The following is a 21,430-nucleotide window of genomic DNA, read 5'->3' as shown; positions in this document are numbered from 1 at the left end:
TGATGCAAACTGCCTCCCACCCTCATAGATCTATTGCTTGAGGATGCTCCAAAGGTTCTCAATAGGGTTGAGGACAGGGGAGGATGGGGGCCACACCATGAGTTTCTCTCCTTTTATGCCCATAGCAGCCAATGACACAGAGGTTTTCTTTGCAGCAGGAGATGGTGCATTGTCAGGCATGAAGTTGATTTAGCTACAGAAAGCACGGTTCTTCTTTTTGTACCATGGAAGAAAGTGGTCAGTCACAAACTCTATATACTTTGCCGAGGTCATTTCCACACCTTCAGGGACCCTAAAGGGTCCCACCAGCTCTCTCCCCATGATTCCGGCCCAAAACATGACTCCACCACCTCCTTGCTGAGGTCGCAGCCTTGTTGGGACATGGTGGCCATCCACCAACCATCCACTACTCCATCCATCTGCACCATCCAGGGTTGCACAGCACTCATCAGTAAACAAGACTGTTTGAAAATGAGTCTTCATGTATTTCTGGGCCCACTGCAACTGTGAGCATTGGTTCGGGGTGGCCCAATAGTAGGTTTATGCACAACTGCAAGCCTCTGGAGGATCCTACACCTTGAGGTTCGCAGGACTCCAGAGGCACCAGCAGCTTTGAATACCTGTTTGCTGCTTTGTAACGGCATTTTAGCAGCTGCTCTCTTAATCCCATGAATTTGTCTGGCAGAAACCTTCCTCATTCTGCCTTTATCTGCACCAACCCGTCTGTGCTCTGAATCAGCCACAAATCTCTTCAACGTACCATGATCACGCTTAAGTTTTTGTGAAATATCTAATGTTTTCATACCTTATCCAAGGCATTGCACTATTTGAGGCTTTTCGGCAGCAGAGAGATCGTTTTTTTTTCCCCATATTGCTTGAAACCTGTGGCCTGCTTAATAATGTGGAACCTCCTTCTTAAGTAGTTTCCTTTAATTGGGCTCACCTGGCAAACTAATTATCACAGGTGTCTGAGATTGATTTCAGTGATCCAAAGAGCCCTGAGATACAATACCATCCATGAGTTCAATTGAAAAACAAAAAATTACATGTTTGGGACACTTAAATCCAATTTGCAAAATCATTTGGAACGCAGTGTACTGCGATTAAAACGTTTGGCTGGCTTTGGATTCAATTGGAATTTCATTTGTGTGTGTGTGTGTGTGTGTGTGTGTGTGTGTGTGTGTGTCACTCCGTATAACCTTAAGCCGGCGGTGAAGAGCTGCGCTCAGACAAAGGTCCTCTGAGTTCGCGTGTATCAAACAGTCTTATTCCTGCAGCCTTTAGAAGGGATAAAAGGCCTAGCCCATGTGCTGACTATAAACAAAAGAAGGAAGCTTTGAAATCATCCTCAAAAGAGCTTAATTGACTTCACAGGCTAAAGGCTTTCCTGCACAACTACTCTGCAACTACTCTCCACACTACAGCACTTCATCCCCACCAATTAAGGATCATACTTTTTTTTTGTGCTGGGCAAGTTGCAGGGTTTAGGGCACCATGTCAATCCCGCTGAGATAAAACTTTGATGTTGGGTTTTTTGATGCCGGCTTGTGATATAAAGAGCATCGCACGAGAGGATACTGATAAACAGCTGTCCCTCTTCCCACAGTGACTCCTTCATTTCACTTTTGCTTTTTGTTCTTTTTCAAAACCGCAACTGCTGTGCATCAACGCCAGGCCCCTGCACTAGTAGTGCAGTTAAGATTTAAAGGTTAGTGGGGCCGAGCTATCATCGACAACGCTTTGCTTTCTCTGTGTGTGTGTGTCTTCTGAACAAATTAGGTTGTTGATTTTGCATAGCACAGTTCCCTGAATTGCACCACTGATTATCAAAGTAAGACTGGGCGTCTTTTGACAAACGGATCAATTTACTGAATGCCGTGAGGATATAGCGGCGCTCTCGCTGCTCGTGTTATGTCGTTAGATGTTGCGGCCATTCTTGAAGTGACGGCCGTTGTCGCTGTGCTGTGTTATGCGTGTTGACATGTATGTACATGCATGCAAAGAGCAATCCAAGCCGTTTTTTACAAGGATGTCGGAATGCGTCGGCGGATCATTTGCACTGTACCACCACCATCTTGATGCTGCTGCTGCTGCTGCTGCTGCTGGTGTCACTGTTGCCCCTTTCGTCTGCAACCTTCATCCACTCCACTTTCATCAACCCGGTCCCAGCGCAACTGAAAACCCTTGATGACTCTCCATCGAAGGGAATTACTAATTGAACTAACGCTGACCTTCCGGAAATTGAAATACGAACAGATGTAATGTATTTTCTATTGGTTCAGGTAGAAAACACATTTGTTGAGTGATGGGGGCAATAATGTTTTTATTTGCCATTATGCTTCAATCCTCATTCAACTGAGGAAAAGCGATTCATTGGCCAATGACATTTCAAAAGATTAACTGCGCCGCACATCCAGGTTAAGATTGAGTGCTTTCATAGCAATGTGGCTGGTTCTGGCAAGGTGCACATTTGACCTTTCCCCGGGTACCTTATTTCATTCCCTTTCATGTATAACGTGTCCTGTAACGACAATAAAAATATCCTCCTCCTTATGTTTCTATTCTATTGGGGATAATATGGGAAATAGTCTGAGCCGCACTGCCCCCCAAGCTAATGCGCCAACGCAGCCGATGACATGGAGTGGTTGTATAAGAAGTCGGATGTGGCAAAGTGAATGGAGTGGCAAAGAGGATTAGGGAGTGAGGACGGAGTGTATTTGCACTCGGATAGGTCTGCGAGGAGCGTGTATGTGTGCGCCCGCGCAGATGTTAGACTGAAAGGTCATTCTGGGACCTGCCGGAAGAACCCTACAAATAATTCAGTGTTTGTCTGTGGATGTGTGCTTGTCCCCGTGTGTCCCACCGGATTTACACTTTGCCCGAGGCAATGTGCACGACGGTCGGTCTCTCCACCGGCGAAGTTAGGCTACGTTCACACTGCAGGGCAACGTGGCCCAAATCCGCAAATTTCTTTGCTCATTTGACTCTGATCTGTTTTTGTGTGAACAGTGTGAACAGCAAAAATCACATGGAATCTGATCTTTTCAATTCGGAATTGGGCCACTTTCATATGGCATATATAAATCAGATACAGGTCTGATTTTTTGCAATGCGACCTCAGTCTGAACAGTCAAATCAGAATTCATGCGACTTTTACGTCACTCTAGAGCAGAAGTTCCTGACCTTTTTATTCTCACGGACCGGGGATGCAAAAAAGTGAGAATGAACTCGGAATTCTGCCCCCGAATTCGGAATCGGCGAGCAGAGCGAAGTACACCACGGCGCCCGCACCGCGGCTGACCCCCTCCGTGGCACCTGCACCACGGCCACCCTCACCATGGCACTCGCACCCTGGCACTCGCACCGTAGCCACCCCAGCCATGGCACCCGCACACAGGCCGCCCCCACCACGCACCCGCACGGCAGCCACCCCCACCATGGCCCCCGCACCCCGGCACCCCCGCACCGCAGCCACCCCCACCATGGCACCCGCACTGCAACAACCTCCACCATGGCACCTGCAGCCCGGCACCCGCATTGCAGCCACCCCCACCATGCCACCCCAACCCCGGCACCCACATTGCAGCCACCCCCACAACGGCACCTCAACCCCGGCACCCACATTGCAGCCACCTCCACTGGCACCCACACCGCAAACTGCCCCCACCCTGGCACTCGTAGCACAGCCACCCCCTCCTTGGCACCCGCACCCTGGCACCTGCATCACGGCCGCCCCCACCCCTGCACCTGCATCGCACCGCGGCAGCCGTCCGCCACTGTTAAGCAGCGTATACAGCGCAGGGAAAGAAAATAAATAATAGATTGATAAATAGATAAATAGATAAATAGTGCGACATTGCGAGGGTGCACCCACACTCGCTGTGTTTTATGAATACCACCAGATCAAAAACCTGCGCAATTTGCATTGCGTTTTTATTTTAGATGTGATTAAACTACTAGGTCTAAATGTCCTTATTGAACAAAACAAAAAAAGCACCGTGCCCCTGTCTGGATTTAAAGATTTCATCCTCTGGCTTGAGCCGAGGCGCACGGCCCCACGCCGCCGGGCGACTGCGCATTTGCCTGCCAGGTTTACTACTGTGCGACAGCATGCTGCCTGTGACTTCCTTGTTACTTGTGCGCACGCGGGTCAGTTCGGGACCGTGACCGGGTCACACTGAAATCTGATATTGGCCACATTTTTTAAATTAAAAGACCAGATCTGAGCAATAAATCCGAATCGAGCACCAAGGCTTGCGGTGTGAACGTATCGCTCGGCTGGCCTGGTATTCAAGGCCACGGGCACCAACACATGTTCGCAGCATGCTGTTCAACTGGACGACACCTTTGGAGGGCCGTGTCAACGGAGGAGCTGAACCGCTGTTATAGTTCAAGGTCTACGAGATTTTCCCCCCGCGACCACTGTACCTCCCAGACCCTCTGACTGCCCGCGCCAGAGCGAGAGCGTGGCTCTGCATGGGTAAAACTTTGCCTCGTACCCGCGTGCCCGCGAGGGAGGAGGCAAAGCGCCGTTTGTCCCCCCGCTCCGTAGAAGTCGTTGTGACCAGCGACTCGGGGGGTCGCAACGCTGCAGCCGGTGCCGCGTCGGGCCGCGAGAGCCGTGCACGGAAACACCGCGCCTGAAACCCCGCAAGGAAATCGACATCTGGGGGACAGTTGGGATGCGCCGCGCCTTTGAAGTTTGTGTGATTTACCTATTCACCGCCAGGCTTTTCACCTCGGGCACGGCTTCGAGGGAGAGGACGAAGACGCGACACGTGCACACACGCACATGCACAGGGGTGAAGTTCTTGATTTCGATTCGCCAAAACCTGCTTTCCTGCTTATGCAACAATGATGGGCTTTTCCCGAATACCGAAATGGGGCACACGAAATGGACTAATGAAGGAATTAAATGAGGGCCAGAACATCATAGCAACCCCCCTAAAAAGCATTAATTCCCTCCCCTCGATTGACACAAATTTGCTCCCGAAATCTCCTTTTTGAGAACTTCAGAGTTCATTAACATTCACCTTTAGGGTTGTTATCGGTTCGTAGCAGGGTATAAAACAGGAAGCCTTGATAACAGCCAATTTGCGTAGCCTATGAATAAATGAATTGCACTCCAAAATGCAAATGCTTCTCCCTCAGTGCAAAATGACTCAGACACGTGATCTGTGCGCGATTGGAAAAAAATAAATAAATAAAATGACACCCATTTAAGTGAAAACGGTACAATGCAGAACAAGAGACAGACAAAAGAATAGACGTGGATAACCAGAAACAGAAATCGAGGCAGCGGGAAGTCCGTCGGTTCCATGGATCTCCGGTCAAAATGGAGGGAAATAAAAGCTGTCGTGCCACCAACACTTATCGTAAAAGTGTAAACGCGTGTCGCCGCGTTTATGCATTTTTAAACATGTTTGTTATGTTTTGGCCTCGTGCACAGGAATACGAGGAACCTTACATGACTATTACAAAACAAAACGTAAAAAAAAATTATAATAATAAATCCCGTCCTCTGCTGAGACACTCCGCCACTCACAGCCGTCGCCCCCCCCCCCCCCCCCCCACCCCCGTCCTCCCGCTCCCCGCTCGGCACTAATCAGATGTTGATCATCACAATGAATGACAATCACCACAGCTGAATGCGCGGGAACTCCGTAAGCATTAAAAAATCATCAATACGTACGTGTATTTACACACACACACGCACGCGCACACACACACACTCGCACAGCGATCAGACACAGGCACAGCGGGCCCGGCCGCCCGGTGGGACGGGAAAGACTGCGACATTAAATCCTAATCCCGACGCCTGGTCGCGAGGCTGGATGCCTCGTACGCTAACGAGAGATTTAACATCGCGATGCGTGAGCCGCGCTTTGATACGCGAGGGGGGCGAAGCGCACCCAGTCTCACCTCGAAATACCTTGACAGCGGGGAAAAGGCCGACGGAAATAACATAAAAGAGGAGGGGAAATATATAATGAAGTGTGCGCCCGTTTCGGAGCAAATGAATGGAGGATGAATAAAACACATCTGACAAGAGGAAGATCCTGGAGTGCCAGCGAAAGATGAGAGAGATGAAGAGGTGGAAGAGAGAGAGAGAGAGAGGGGGGGGGGGGCATTGGGGAAAAGGAGCAACAGTAAATTCCTCTTTGTCTGTTGACAGACAAAGATGAGCCTCTATGTGTGTGTGTGTGTGTGTGTGTGTGTGTGTGCGTGCGTGTTTGCAACCATTAGCGAGCCAGTGTTTTTCCCCGTCAACTGGTCCCGGATAGGTAAACTCCGATTCGGACAGGTCGACAAAGAGAGGGTCGAGGGGTTAACCGGAGATCCAATGGTCACCGTGGCAACGGCGAGTTGGGGCCCGCCCGGGGTTTTGCGGCAGAGCGCCCTGACTCGGTCTCCCGACGAGTGAGAGGTGGTACTACAGAGACGAAGGTCAGAGGACAAACACGGCCGCTAATGAGTTTCAGATCCGGGCGGCGGCAACGGGGCCTCGGCAAAAAGAGATGAATCGAAATGTGAATTCTCTTCTGTATTCAAGGCTTTCAAACTGACACGGGGATACAAAGCCGGCAAATCCCTCAAAGGTCGACCTCCGACCCCAATACCACTGTTCAGAAATTACATTTGTGGGGGGGGGGGGGGGGGGGGGGGGTGTTGTTGTTGGCCTCTGGGAATGAAACAACGGGCCATCGTCGTCTCGTGACGAGGTGGGGACGGATTTCCATCCGTCAGACTGACGACAACAAAACAGAATTGAAATAAAGGTGGAAATAGCAAATTTAATTGAAAATTGAAAAAAAAAAAAAAAGTCATCTGCGAGAAAGACAAGAGCGTAAGCAATGACCGGCACCGACGCCGCGCCTTTCGCGGGCGGCGCACCGGATCGATGAAGCATCAAAAATAGTTAAGGTCTCGTTTGAAGGTTTTTATTTTGGACTCGTCGTAAAGTCACAAGACGTACGCACCGGAAGAAAAGCTCGGCTTTGGGGGCCGGAAGGTGCGCTGCCCCTCATTTTTCACGGGAGCCGGGCGAGTGCAGGGCCTCTCCGCGACAGCAAATTTCCTGAGAACTGAGAACCCCCATCAACCTTTGGGGAGAAAACGGGACGCACGCCGGCTCCGCCAGACCGGGGCCCCGACCGGCATGGTTTGAAAATGCAAGGGTGGAGGGGGGAGGGTGGAGGGTGGCTGAGGGAAATACCAGAGGACCAAGAAGCAATCACATGCCCCCGCGTATCGTATCAGATGGAATTTGGGTGTGATGGCGGGAGAGACGCTGCAGGGCATTATTTTAAGGGCACGTATTGTCTGGAGGGCAACGCCAGGGCCGCGTCAGGGAGCTGCACCCGGCTGGACGGAGGCGAGCGGAGGACAAACCGGCGCTTTAACCCCCGGGCTCCGCTGAAAAAGCGGACCCAGAAGGAGACGTACAGTCGTCGACGGAGTCAGGGGAGGGTGAGCCAGACGTCAGGAGCACGCTCTCGATTTGTTTTGGGGTTTTTTTCTCTCCTAATAAGAGGCTATTTTTACTGCCGAAAAAGCTCCTCAACAACAACAGCCCTGCTTTGTTGCTGTATATATATGACAGGTCTATATCTAGAGCCTTTCAAGGCGGAGTAACAGAGGGAGAGCGGTGGCACCAAATCACACTCTTCCCATCTCAGGCGTCGCGGGGCTGCTCTACTGTAGTCTCACCCAGCGTCGTACAGTCTCTGAAACAGGGCTTCGGCGGCAACGGTGTGCCCGGTTGCCCTCGGCAACCCGATTGAGTCAATCGGCAACCATTTCGTGGCCTATGGGTTGCCCCCTTTGGCAACCACCTCTTCTGTATTTTGTATTTTTTTGGCCTAAAAAAAAAACCTACAAAAAAACCTACAAAACTGGAAATTCTAAATGAAATTTGATTTTCCAGTTTTGTATTATTATTATTAGTATTTGTATTATTTATATATATATATATATATAGAGAGAGAGAGAGAGAGAGCGAGAGAGAGAGAGAGAGAGATAATGAAAGTCAACATTTTATTTGGGTGCCGGCGTCAAGTTACTGCTGCGCTGACATTACGTCCGGGCACAACGCTGCCTTTCAGCTCTTGTGCAGCCACTGCAGCCTCTCGGAGGGCCTTGCACGAGTCTGATTTTCAAGGCCCGCACCCGCGACGTGCAGTACCGTACCCGCCCCGACAACCGCACATTATGGCCATTCAGTACCGCAACCAGACCCCGCCCGTCGACACAAGATCCGGGGCCCGATCCGAAACCCGCCTCATACTCGTGTTACTTTCAGTGACCAGCCAAGAAATCCCTGGTTTTTACGTTTTCGCCGTTGCCGTTCTTCCTCCGTAGTACTTCATTTTATATCAACTCGTTCTGAGCGCAGCAGCTGGACGGTTACATCACCCCAATCCTGACTTCTCTCCGTTGGCTCCCTGTTCGGTTCAGAATCGATTTTAATATTTTACTGATCCGTCTGGGTCTGGCTCCAAGCTACATAACAGATATGTTGACCCCATATGAGCCAGTGTGCAGCCTCAGATCCTCAGGCGGGCGGGGCCCCCCTGGCTGTTCTAAGGCCGAGACTTAAAGCCAAAGGTGACGGCGCCTTTCCTGTCAGGGCCCCGCGGCTTATGAACGACCTGCACGAGGAGACACGGCTGGCGGAGTCAGTGACTTCTTTCAAATCACTGCTCAAAATCCATTTTTATAGATCTGCTTTTATGTGATGTCGCCCCCTATTTTTATAATTTTTTTATTTTTTATTATTATTATTATTATTATTATTATGAATTCATTTATTTATTTTGTTGTCTCTTTATCGGCTTTTTTAATGAATGAATTGAATTCCTGTTTATTAATGTTCCTTTGCCTTTTAAATTCATCTGAACACTCTGCTTTTATTTCATCCGTTAAAGCACTTTGTAAATTGTGTTTTTAAAGGTGCTATATAAATAAAGCTATATTTATTATTATTATATATATATATTTTTTTAATTATTATTATTATTATTATTATTTTCTGCAACTAAGGAACCAACCGCAGAGTACATGTGCATGGCCAGTGCACGTGAATGGTCATTTGATATGCGTTGTCAGGTGTGTTACGCATGAAGTTAGGAGACACCCTCTTGTGCACCGGGCAAAGTGACACGGTGCTGCGGTCAGATGATTAAAACATTGGATTACCAAATCGACCCGAATATAAGACACGCGCCTGAAAAAGTGGCGTCGTCTTAAAAGTCCACGCGGTAGATGCGGTAGAATAATAATAAATAAAACGCGTGTGTGTTTCAATCTGTTTTCGCGCACATACCCGACACACCGTCCTCCCTCTGGGAACCCGAAATCTTCTTTCAGCTCCAGTGTGTCGGACTCATTTGCACTCGCCACAGTGTGACTGACTCAGACACTAATCAGCCGGAGCTCAGCTTGGCATGTTGCTCACGGTTACCGGGCGGAACTCTCGCGCTTGTGAAATTTGGTTCCGCATTACATTCGTCAATCGTCGCTCCCTCCGTACAACTGCATGCTGCGCTATTTTCAAAGGAAATCATTTTCTTGACGAAAACAAGATTTGGTCCTCAGAAAGTATTTTTCCAAAAAAATGAGTCTTGAAAAAGACGGGTCGTCTTATAATCAATAAGTCAATAAGGTATTATCATTTCAATTTTATTTTTATATACTCATTATCAACACCCGCGATCCCACCCGCATGCTCTTTGTTTTACCCAGAACCGAACCCGGAAATAAAATGAAGACAACAAAAACCACCCGCGAATCACCTTTTTCGGGGATCCCATGCAGGACTCTGGCCTGTTGCATTGGCAAAACTAATGAAATTGTTTGACTGTGGGATCTTCACACCAGGAGTCAAGGACTGCGGTCCTGATGTGTCAAATGAATATAATCTAAAATAGCTCGACTGGTGGTTCTTTAAACCAGGATTTGAGGATTTTAGTGCTGGCATGTTCAGCTAAAACACTTAACTGAACTCAATTAAAACGTGTGGTATGGTTGCACAAGACAGTCATTGCTCCAGATACAGGCTGTTTAAAGACATGACAAGCGTGTGGTCAATTTCGGCAACCAAAACCTGATGCCTGGTTGCCAAGCCTGGCATGGGAAAGAGGTCGTCTTCGAGGCCATTTCCAGTTAACTATGGTCATCCCACCTGGTTTGTCCGAGACAGAGGGTCCTTCCTGCCACTTTTCCCCTAAAGACGAGCCTTTAATAGGGCTGTGTAATTACCAGAGGCGGCCTCAGAACTGGGCCCAGCACACAAGCCCAGGGCTCTTATTACCACAGGCATCGCCTGGCTTCTTAGATTTCAAACGCTTCTTTGTGCTGGAGGCCTGACACCCTCTTAGCCTACGGCAAACCGCTGTGTTCTGCTGTGTGTGCATGTGTGAAGATAAACGTACGTGCACGTGCGTCGCAAAGACATCACAAAGACATTAACAAATTAGTGCCTCAAACGCATCCTGGAGTGAATTCAGATTAGCGGGGTGAGGGCGTTGGATTCCTTTGCGGGTGGAAGCCTCCTTCCTTTTGTTTTATTAATGGGGGAACTCGGGTGTTTTTGACCTAAGAGGCCATTTTTTTCACCCCAGTGATTGGCACCGCGAGGTTCTTTGGCGACGCCGCAACCTTTACAGTTGCCAGGCGGACTTCCGATGATCGGACAAAAAAACAAAATGTCGGTGCGCAACTTCACACTTACACGCTGACATCATCGAGAACGACACCGCCCACCTAAGAGCAAAACTCTGCATCAACACTGGCCTATTTAGGAAGCCTTTCAAAGGTTTTTAGACGGTCTCTAGTCAAGAGGGTGGCATTCAATTATTTAATTTTTTCGGCGTTCATGGAATAAGAGAACCTTTGTCCGAAATGCATTAGCACTTTTATCGTGCATTACCAGCTGAGTGCGGAAAAAAAAGATGCGACAATGTCACCTGTGTCGAGGGCTTATTCACGAAAGCACCAGGTCGAGGCAGATCCCGAGTCGCTGTACAAGGCCTTTCTTTTTTTTTTTTTTTTTTTTTTGGTCAAGGCCTTCTTGTTAACAAACCCTTCTGTGGACACAATTTGAAAAAGGAATGAGATGTAAATCGTTGAGTCCATAACTCAAATCCCTGCCGGCACATGTGTTGACAGAATGTATTCTAAAGTCATTATTGGTGTATATTATGACTTTTTTTATGTTATCCTTTCCTGTCTCTATGCAAGCAAGACCAGTGCCATAAAATACGGTCACCCATCCAAAAAACACGATAAGCGAATCCCCCCCCCCCCCTTCAGGGATTAACAAAAGCATTCTTATCTGAGGGGTTTGCGTTCTGTTTGTCGTTCTGTGTGCTCTGGGTAATTATTATGCATCTGATCAGGGCTCAGGAATATAAAACGGTGCTAAATTTGACACGTCTTGATGCACATGATCCAGGAGAGGTGCGGGACACGAGGGTGTCAGGGCACGCGTGCGGACCCCTTCCAGGCAGGTAAACAACTTGCAGCGGAAACGCACTGGTTTAGACATCCGGTGGGGGATGAAGATGAAGACGGAAATAACTTGGCGGGTGAGCATGTCATTCATTCGGAGCGTTGTGTTTGTCATTCAGCGTAGGGAAAACGCCTCGTATTTTTGCACAGAAATCCAATAATCCAGGTTTCTCAGTCGTCAGTGCGTTATTGTCTGACGACTGAGGGATTTGTATTATTTCCTATACAAGTGGAGTATGATATCTATAATGGAATGCGATGTTAGTTAGTAGTTATCATAACAACATCAAAACTATCATAAGTCACAAAGGCCTGTCCTGTCACAGAACTGCATTTAGAAATCTGTGGTCTGTGCCGGCTTATGGCTGAATCACTGTCATGCTGAGGTTATTATTTTACAGTCAAATGTTTAAATACCAATATTTTGACGTAGGTAAGGTCAACAAGGGAAATATTTCGGATAGCCTCCTCGGTTGACGCCAGATCTACCACTTCCTTTCAGCACTTCATTAAATAAAGGTTAATTAAACCCGTTTCGGCGCCCTCACAATGCATTGTGGGATATGGTTGAGGGCGTAGTGCGTCGTCCTGTTTGAGCGTACTGAGGTGTCGGACGTGCTCACCAAATAATGCTGATGCTCTAAATAGTATCTACTATTTGGGGAGTGGAAGTTAAAAAGCGTGGATAGAAGTGAACTTCTTACCGTTGTCCTCGACAGAGAAATGGAAGACGTCGGACGTGGCGTTTTCTTCCCTCCCCAACACGTAGCAGACGTTGAGGTTGTCGATGTCATCTAAGACGGGAAGTTGGCATTATTATTTTTGCAGAGACAGAAAAAACAAAAACAGAACATTAGGACGGCATTGCCATTTTCAATTTATATTTTTATTCCATAGCGTAATTATTATTATTATATATATATATATATATATATTTTTTTTTTATCGTCTATTTATTTTCAATGAGCTGATGTGACACTGAAATTTCCCTCCCCTGAATAAAAGTATCTATCTGTCTGTCTGTCTGTCTATATATGTCTGTCTGTCTGTCTGTCTGTCTATCCATCCATCTATCTATCAGTCTATATATCAATCTATCTATCTATCTGTCTGTCTGTCTGTCTGTCTGTCTGTCTGTCTGTCTATCCATCCATCCATCCATCCATCCATCCATCTATCTATCTATCTATCCATCCATCCATCTATCTGCTATCTATTTATCTATCTATCTATCTATCCATCCATCCATCCATCCATCCATCCATCCATCCATCTATCTATCTATCCATCTATCTATCTATGTATCGATCTATCCATCCATGTATCTATCTATCTATCTATCTATCTATCTATCTATCTATCTATCTATCTATCTATCTATCCATCCATCTATCCATCTGTCTATCTGTCTATCTATCGGTCTGTCTGTCTGTCTGTCTATCTAGCTTCTTATTTACTTCACTGTGGTCCGACTTAAAAACAAAAACAGACAACAACGTCGGCCGCAAACGTTAAATGATCCCCGTGAAGATTGAAATAACGTGATGAAACGCACCGCCGGGTTTCATTCGCACCGCGAACCTCAAACGCACGTTCGAGTTTCCGCGCTCCCTGTCTGTTCCGAGACGGGAGCCGCCCCGCCACCAGCACCGCGTTGGCCACGGCGCCGCCGCCGCCGCGTTTCTCGTGTCGCGCCATTCCTTATCGTCGCCCGGCATGAGCGACGGGGGTGAGAGCGGTGGCAGGGGGGCTTAAACCCTAAAGCCCTCCGAAAAAGCCGTGGGGTCTTTGTGTCAGGGCTCAGGCGCCCTTAACGCCAGGTGACGATGGATCCGGTGGGAAATGACAGATGAGCGCCGGGAATGTTAAGAACAGGGCCGCGGCGGGGCGGGCGCCCGCGCTCTCACGCAGCTGTTTTCCCCACCTTTGCATCCCCGAATTACAGGGCCTCCACTCGCCTCTCTGCGGTCGTCTGTCGCGGCGCGGAAAAAAACCCCCAAAAAAAACAAATCATCGACACCGCGAAAGGCCTCGGCCGCCGTGAACCGTGAACTTCAATAATGGATGTCGGGGAGGAGGGAGAGGCCTCATGAAATGATAAACCTCTGGATTCCTCCTCGGGACGCGTCCCGAACCTCTCGCACGGCTCCCTCCGTCGGCGTCGCCTGCAGCTCGTTTTGAAAGGCGGAGGTTTCACGTTCCTGCGGCCGACTCGGGACGAAGCCGACTCCGACCGCGGGGGGGTTGGCCCTGTACCCGCCGAGGAGACCGTGGCAAATATGGAGTCAACGGCGTGAACCGGGGGGCACTCTGATCATCAAATATTTAAAGAGGAGGCCTCGCGGGACGTGCCCTGGAAATAGGGAGTGTAAATAAAGACTGAGGGATTGTCTCTTTCACCTGACTGCTTCCTCTTGACGAGCTTGTTTGCTCGCCCGCTCTCTCTGCCTCTCTCCCTCCCGCTCCCTCCCTCCCTCTCCCTCAAGCATGTGCTCTAGGTGTATGTGTTGGTTGTTCTATTGTTCTATTTATTTTCATTTTTATTCTTATTTATTTATTTATTCACTTTTTGATTATTGTTAATTCACTTTTCTTTTTTCTTTTTTTTTTTTGCTTCCTTGGTTGTGTGGGATGTTTAATTTGTCTCTCGTGAATGGTTATTGTTGGAGATATCCTTTGAAAATATGCAAATAAATGTTTTTTTTTTAATCTAAAATCTCTCTCTCTCTCTCTCTCCCTCTCTCCCTCTCTCCCTCCCTCTCTCTCTCTCCCCCCTTTCTCGGAGCCGTTTCTCGTCCTCCGTACGAGCGGTCGAAAAGAGCGAACAATGGGCGCTGCGCCGTTGGCCATCGAGTTCCCCCTGAACTGCGTACGGAAAGAAAGAAGAAGAAGAAGAAGAAGAAGAAGAAGAAGAAAAAGAAGAAGAAGAAGACTCTTTTCTGGGTTTCCTCATTTCTCTCGCGCCACCTGCTCCCACCCGTGTCGTGCACGCTCCCCCTCCGCTGAACCTTTATCTCCGCCTTTCATCTTAGGCCTCAATGGCTGTCAGATGTGGTCTTTTCGCGCACAAAGAGGAGCTATTTCTCGCTCGGCGTTCCCGGGCCGACGCCGGGACTCAAACACAAGCGGGGTCCTTTACCCTCAGTGAAGACCCTGTGGCTGCGCACACTCATCAAAGCCGCGGGGGTATGAGCTACTGGCCACGTAGGGACCGCGTAGCCCTGTGTTCTCCAAAGTAACGTTCCCGAAACACACGGACGGCCACACCGTTTGGCTTCAGACGCGCTCGATTATTCACCGCGAAAACCGTCGCCGCCCAATGCCAGGGGCCGCCAACAGGAAACGATCGGAAAGGGCGTGCGAGCCGGACACGAGCGGCTATCCCTCCGTGAATTAAAGCTCTCTTCACTCGAAGAGAGAGACTTTTTAAAGAGACTCGAAGAGATTGGGCCGTGCTCAACTTCAACCTTCTGCTCATCTTCCTTTACCCTGGAATTCATTGCTACTGTAATTGCTCGTGTATCACCGCGAAAAATGGCGAAACGGCGAGTTCTGTGATGTCATTGACCAGTGCCGGATGTTTCAACATTTTTTGGACATTTTTAGCCACAATATGCATCACGATACCGAAATTAAGGAAAGACGTATAGCCTCATCTCTGAGAGCAATCCTGATCTTTAAAGTAATTATAGATCACTGGGGAACGTAATGAGCGCGATCGATTTATTCTTTACACGTTCAATTTGATGGATCATGGATTTATTGATCATTCATTTTCGCCGACCCGGGCAAAAAAAATCGAGCGGCGGAAGAAGTACACGCTTTGAAAGTTTCCCCACTTTGACCAAACATCTATGTCAGTGGGTCTGGAATGATAGTCCAAAAAAAAAAAAAAAAAAACAATTGTGACCGGGGGGCTTTAATGAGGGGTCACTCACAACTTACTTTTAACAATCTCCCTGCTCCGTCCGCCGCGCTTCATTTCCATCTCTGTTTACTAAAGCGGCCGGCGCCCCTTAAGGCCGCCGAGATCACAATGGCCAAACGCGTCAAATGAATAGATATCCAATTAGGCTGCTTCCCTAAATCTCACAGCTTTTAATTACAGAGCACCGTTGGTTCAATTATTCTCCGGGGTGAGACAGGCGGAGAGCTCCCACACACACGTTTGAGTCAACGCAGTACATTTAAATATCCCTGTAAGCTTCCGAGTCTCAGGAAAATTGTGCATATTTTTGTTATAAATTGCCACGCGAGTGAAATGTATTTGACATGTACAGTACTTAAGTAGTACAGTAGTAACTAAATAAATAAAATTATGACTGAAATGCCTGGTTTGTAATGTGTTTACCTTGGGTGAATGTGTCGATGGAGTCATTGCCCTGTCCCGGGTTGATGATGTAACCGTGCTGGGGTTGGGTGGTGACGTGGAATGCGAGGGAGGCCGGGCTGCTGTCCCTGTCCTCCGCCCTCAGCACCTTGGCGCTGATGGCGCACCCCAGGTGGCCCGTCGGCAGGATCTTCAACGCGGGCGCGCCTTTGTTCACGACGATCTGAGGGACTCCGTTGTCCGTCGGCACGATGGTGATCCTCATGGTTTGGGGGCGACGCGTCTCGAAAACCGTGTCGGGGAACACGTAAAAGTCGGTGTGCGTGCCGTCGGTGAGGGTGAAGGAGAAAGAGTCTTCCGCTGATTCCGTACCGTCGTGTTTGTAGGTGATGAGGTTCTCATTCAGGTCCCGCTTGGTGAAGCCGGTGACTGGCGTGGACAGGTTGTACAGCAATTTACCGTGCACTGGCGGTTGGGTGACGGTGAACCTCAACAGCCTCTCCGCCGTGTCTTGATCTTCGGCCGTCAGCTCAAACGGTGTAATTAACTTACTCTGCCCCTCGGTCACAACGAGACCGTTTATGGTTAAAACGGGTTTCTTGTTATCAACGTCCACAATGGCCACTCTGAATGTTCTGAAAATGGGATTGAAGCCGTCGGTGACCTCAAATTCAAAACTGTCCATCTTGGCCTCATCGTCAGAGGTGTGGATGTAATAGATCTTGCTGCCGGCGAGTTGGAGCTGTGTGAAGGAAACGATGGGCATCCCGGGGGTATCCGTGCACTCTAGATGGCCTCTGACGGGGGCCCTTGTGAGGGTTAAGACCAGGTTCTCGTCGGGGCTGTTGAGGTCGCTGGTGCTCAGAAGGTCCGTCGTTAAAGTCACTCTGCCGCCTTCTTTAAGGGACACTCCTTTACTGATTACGTCGGGGAAAACCATGTCAATGCCGCCAATGGTAATGTAGAAGTAGCGGTCAATTAGCGGATTCATGCCGTCGGTCACGTCAAATTTGACCAAGTCTCGAATCCCCTCCTGTCCGCTGTGCGTGTAAAGGATTAACCCTTCGTCAACCTCAGCCTGTGTGAAGTTCATTCCCAGTGTGATGTTCTCCAGCACACCAGATGGTGTTCTCCTCTGGAGAAGTCCCTGACCAGGTCCAAAGCGGGTGATATAAGTGAGCGCGCTATCCTCTGAATCCAAATCCGTTGCCCTGAGTACTTTGTTGTTTATCACTTTGGCTTCTCCTATTTCTACTTCCAGGCCGTCATTAATCTGCATTCTGGGAGTCTCGTCGTCGACGGGAATAATCATAACCACGACGGTTTTCTCGACCGAATATTTTCCGTCTGTGAGGATGACTTCAAAGCTGTCCTCTGTTGTTTCTGAGTCATCGTGTTCATAAATGATACTTGAAGCCTCTCTAATCTCCTCCAGGGTGAAGTTGTCGACCAAAACTGAGCCTGTAGATAATTGGTTGAGAATTGCTCCGTGCTTGGGATGTTTAGAAATGATGAACGTCAGCTCTTCAGGTGGGATGTCAGCGTCGGCTCCGTTCAGATTCGGAGTGTCTATTACAATGTTCATCCCCTCCACGACAACCATCTCCCTCATGTAAATCTCGGGCTTTTCATCATTTGTGGGGATGATGACAATGGGGAAGAACATGTTCTCTGAGAAATTGATTCCATCGGAACACCTAAATGTGAACCTGTCCTCTAAAGGTTCTACCCCTTTGTGAATGCTCTGCACATAATGGATATTTCCCTCCCTAATATCTCTGATGTTGAAAGCGCTGATAGCTGTTCCCGATCGAGACTTTTCTGAGCCCGGGGCAGGGGAGATATTTTCCACGTAGCCAGCACTGGGCTGGACGATGATGGTGCAAAGAATATCTTCGGATGGAGTGTCATTGTCGTCGGCGTTCAAGTGCTGAGGGCCAATGCCATATTTCTCACCTTCAAGAACACTGAATTGAACCCCAACTCCGACCTCAGGGGCCTGGCTGTCGACCGGGAGAATAGTTACTGTAACACGGACTCCGTTGACCCGATTGCCACCTACTGTCCATTCTTCAGACATGTCTGTGAGAGTCAGATTAAAGCCGTCCTCTAAAGACATCAGACCTATCTCACCACCAGTGTGTGCATACACCACCACGCCATTGATAATATCTGCCTGTGTGAACCTAGTGGCAGGCACTCCTTTCACCAGGATCTCTCCCATCGCCGGAGAATTTTCTACTATAAAGGTCAACTCAAGGTCATCCGTGTCGTCGTCGTGGCCTTGAATGACATTGGTTGTGATTTCCGTGGCTCCATTCTCCAGCACGTCCATGTGAGATCCAATCGTCCCCGCCGGCAGGCTGACGGTGGGAGTCTCATCGTCAACGGGCTTCACTATGACTCTTACCATCACGGTTACTATATGGATTCCATCACTAGCATCCAATTTAAATCTGTCACTTACTGTCTCGTCTCCATTATGAATGTAGGATATCTTCCCTTCTGAGATGTCCTCCAGATTGAAAACGCCTCCTAACTTGAGGTCAGTGAATCCCAGCTGAATCTGGCCGTGTCGCGGGGCCTGGCTGAGAGTAAACGTAATCTTTCTACTGTCCGTGTCAGGGTCCGTGCAATCTAGCTCAGCAATAGAGATTATGTGCATGCTGCCCTCGAACACGGCGAAGCCGCTGTTCGTTATCTGGGGTGGCTTGTTGTTGACCGGCTGAAGGTATATTGTAAAAGCACCCTCCACGCTGTTGCCAGCTGTGTCCTCCACGGAATAACGGAACTCTACTACATGGGCCGTGATTCCAAGCTCCACGTCGGGGGGGCTATAGGAAATCTTGTGATGGTTGATTTGGGCTTGGGTGAACTCTGTGACTTCCATATCGGGGCTCTCCGTCAGAACCAAGGAACCGAATGCGACCGGATTGTTTTCATCAGTGTCCGTCGGGGGCTGGACGACTACGTATTTGAGGTCGCGGTCTTCCGAGTCCAAATCGGTGTAGCGGAGCACTTCTTTGTTAAAATGCGTGAGCTGGTACTCGTGAACGGTCATCTGTAAGGTGGTGCCGTGAAACAGCGCGGGTGGCACATTATCGATCGGTAAAACCCTGACCACGAAAACACTCTCTCCTGACTCATTGGGGGGATCGTTGTCGTCCCGAACCGTAAACGCAAACTGATCCGTTATTGTGTCCGTATTGTGGGGGCCCGTGTGCTTGTAAAACAACTTTCCATCGGTGATATCTTTCTGCAGCCACTCCGTCACCTCCTTCTCGTAGACCTCCTCGTCGGCGTTGAACTTCCAAGAAGAAGGGTCCTCTGGCGCGTCCGACTGTCTCAAAAGCACCACGCCGATTGGAGAAAACGGAGGGACAACGGTGAATTTAATGGTTGAATCTTCAGAATCGATATCGGTGGCACTTAGCGTGGGCGGCGGTATGGGTATCATCTGGTTTTTGAATAGCACCAGCCCGGTGTTGGCATTTATGATTGGCGGCTCATCGTCAGTGGGTACAACCGTCACCGGAAAGAGGAACTCCACGTCGTTTTTCCCGTCTGACATCTTGAAGATGATGTTGTCGCTGTAAGTGTCGCTTCCATCGTGCTGGTACACGACCACGCCTGAGGCCAGATCGGAGGGGGTGAAGAATTTCTTGTGAGAGCCCAGCACGGTGAGGTCGCCGTGGCGCAGCCCGTCCACAACGCTCAGTTTGACGCTGTCCAAGTTGTCCTCGTCACCGATCGCCAGGTTTTGTCCCGTGAAGAGCGGACGTGACTGGCCCTCGTACAGCAGCTGGCCCGTGTTCCGCGTCACGATCGGCGCCATCGAGTTCATGGGCTTGACCACAATCATGAACGCGAACGGCTCTGAGACGGCGCCGTCGGGGTCCACCACTTGGAACTCGAGCTGGAAGATCCTCTCGGTGTCCGAGTCCAGGGAGGGGGGCTTGTAGGCTATTTTCAGATCCCTCAGGTCCCTCTGGTAGAAAGAGGAGATTGGGAGGTTTCTGTCGTCGGTGCTGACTATGTAGCCCTCGTCATACGACAGTGGAGAGGTGATGTTGAATATCAGCTCGCCTGGGTCTGACTCAGTGTCCTCAGCTGCGATCATGTCGGGGGTGAGGGCTGTCATGACGAACTGGCTGACCTCCATCATCATCATCGACACAAAGCTGGGCTTCGGAGGGGTGTTCTCCTCCCCCTCCTTGATGCGGATCATCAGATGGAAATGCTCCCGCTTGACGAGATTGCCATCCTTGTCGTGCAGCTCCACCACCACCGGCACGTAATCCCTGTTGGGGGATTTGCGGTGAAACGTGTGCTCGTAGCGGATGCCGGAGCGCGTAAACTCGTCGCAGTCCATCGTGCTCCCCGGTTCGCCGTCGTGGACCAGCCTGCCGTACCTGGGGAGCGCGCCCGTGGACAGCCAGGTCACCTCGCACTTATGAGAGCCCCTGTCGTAAGTGAACTCCAGCGTCTTCCTGTCGACGGGGTTGCTGACGCCGCGGAGGCTCCCCACGGTCAGCGGCATGTTTTTGGTGATCAGCTCCAGCTGCGTAAAGATCACCTCGATCTCCATCATGAACGGGATGACAACGGTCTCCGCGTGCGTGTCGTACCTGAGCTGCAGCCTCACGCGGTCCCGGGCGGGGCTCCTGGAGCCCAGGTGCGAGTAGGTGACGTCGTTGGGACCGAAGTCGCAGGGGAACTTCTTGGGCGAGAGCCGCCCGGGTCTCTGGGACAGCGGGTCGCCGTCCAGCACCGTGACGCCGCACCGGTCGCCCGGCTGCGTCTGGATCACCAGGTCGTTGACGGGGTCCACGGACACGCTCCTGCCGAACGGCACGCGGATCTCGTTGTTCGCCACCAAAATCGCGTCCTCCGACAAGTCGGAACTCAGCGCGTAAAATAATCCGGAGCTGTCGGGCTGTGCCAAAGCCAGGGACGCCAGGGAAACGCACAGGAGGAGCCCGGGGTGAAACATGGTGGATCCGAGCCTCGGCTACATCCACGTTCTATCAGATGGAATCGAATTAGACACAACAGAGCGGAACAGAATCCCCGGGACGCGTGGAAACGATCTGCCCGGGCTTGGACTCCGGTGCGCCCGCGACACGCTCGGAGCGACGGGCGCGCACGGAGTTTTAACTTCAGCAGCGCGCGGCGGCACCGCCGCCCACCCGGGCGCGCGATTGGTGGGTTCCGTGGGCTTGTTGCGCGAGCCCCGCCCGCCGTTGGGCCGGGTGGGCTGACAGTCACGGAGGGGGGCGGGGCCAGGGCGCCCCCAAATACTACACGCAGCGCAGCACAAAGCGCACCGACGATCCGCTCGGGTGAAGTGACCGCCGAGGTGATAGTCAAATGAGTGTGTGTGTGTGTGTGTGTGTGTGCGTGCGTACGTGTGTGTGTGTGTGTGTGTGTGCGTGCGTACGTGTGTGTGTGTGTGTGTGTGTGTGTGTGTGTGTGTGTGTGCGTGCGTGCGTGCGTGCGTGCGTGTGTGTGTGAGAGAGAGAGAGAGAGAGAGAGAGAGCGAATGATTCCTATTTTCAATGTGTGTGTGTATATAGATATATACATATA

The 21,430-nt window shown here is 50.0% G+C and overlaps 1 protein-coding gene across 1 annotated transcript in view; it reads right to left on the bottom strand.

Moving 5' to 3' along the window:
- The window catches only part of frem2a (FRAS1 related extracellular matrix 2a), a gene marked incomplete at both ends in the record, with an annotated part of 90,755 nt that extends 69,921 nt beyond the window's left edge, over positions 1–20,834 (bottom strand). Inside the window, 2 exons of the mRNA XM_080013495.1 lie at positions 12,216–12,305; positions 15,863–20,834. Of these exons, the coding sequence (XP_079869621.1) occupies positions 12,216–12,305; positions 15,863–20,834 (5,062 nt within the window). The remainder of the gene's footprint in view (positions 1–12,215; positions 12,306–15,862) is intronic.
- Between the last annotated feature and the right edge of the window lie 596 nt (positions 20,835–21,430).

The sequence above is a fragment of the Zeus faber genome, assembly GCF_960531495.2.
Source record: "Zeus faber genome assembly, chromosome: 14".
Classification (NCBI taxonomy): domain Eukaryota; kingdom Metazoa; phylum Chordata; class Actinopteri; order Zeiformes; family Zeidae; genus Zeus; species Zeus faber.
Note: the sequence above shows the minus strand (reverse complement) of the source record. Positions and strands in the feature narration are given on the sequence as shown.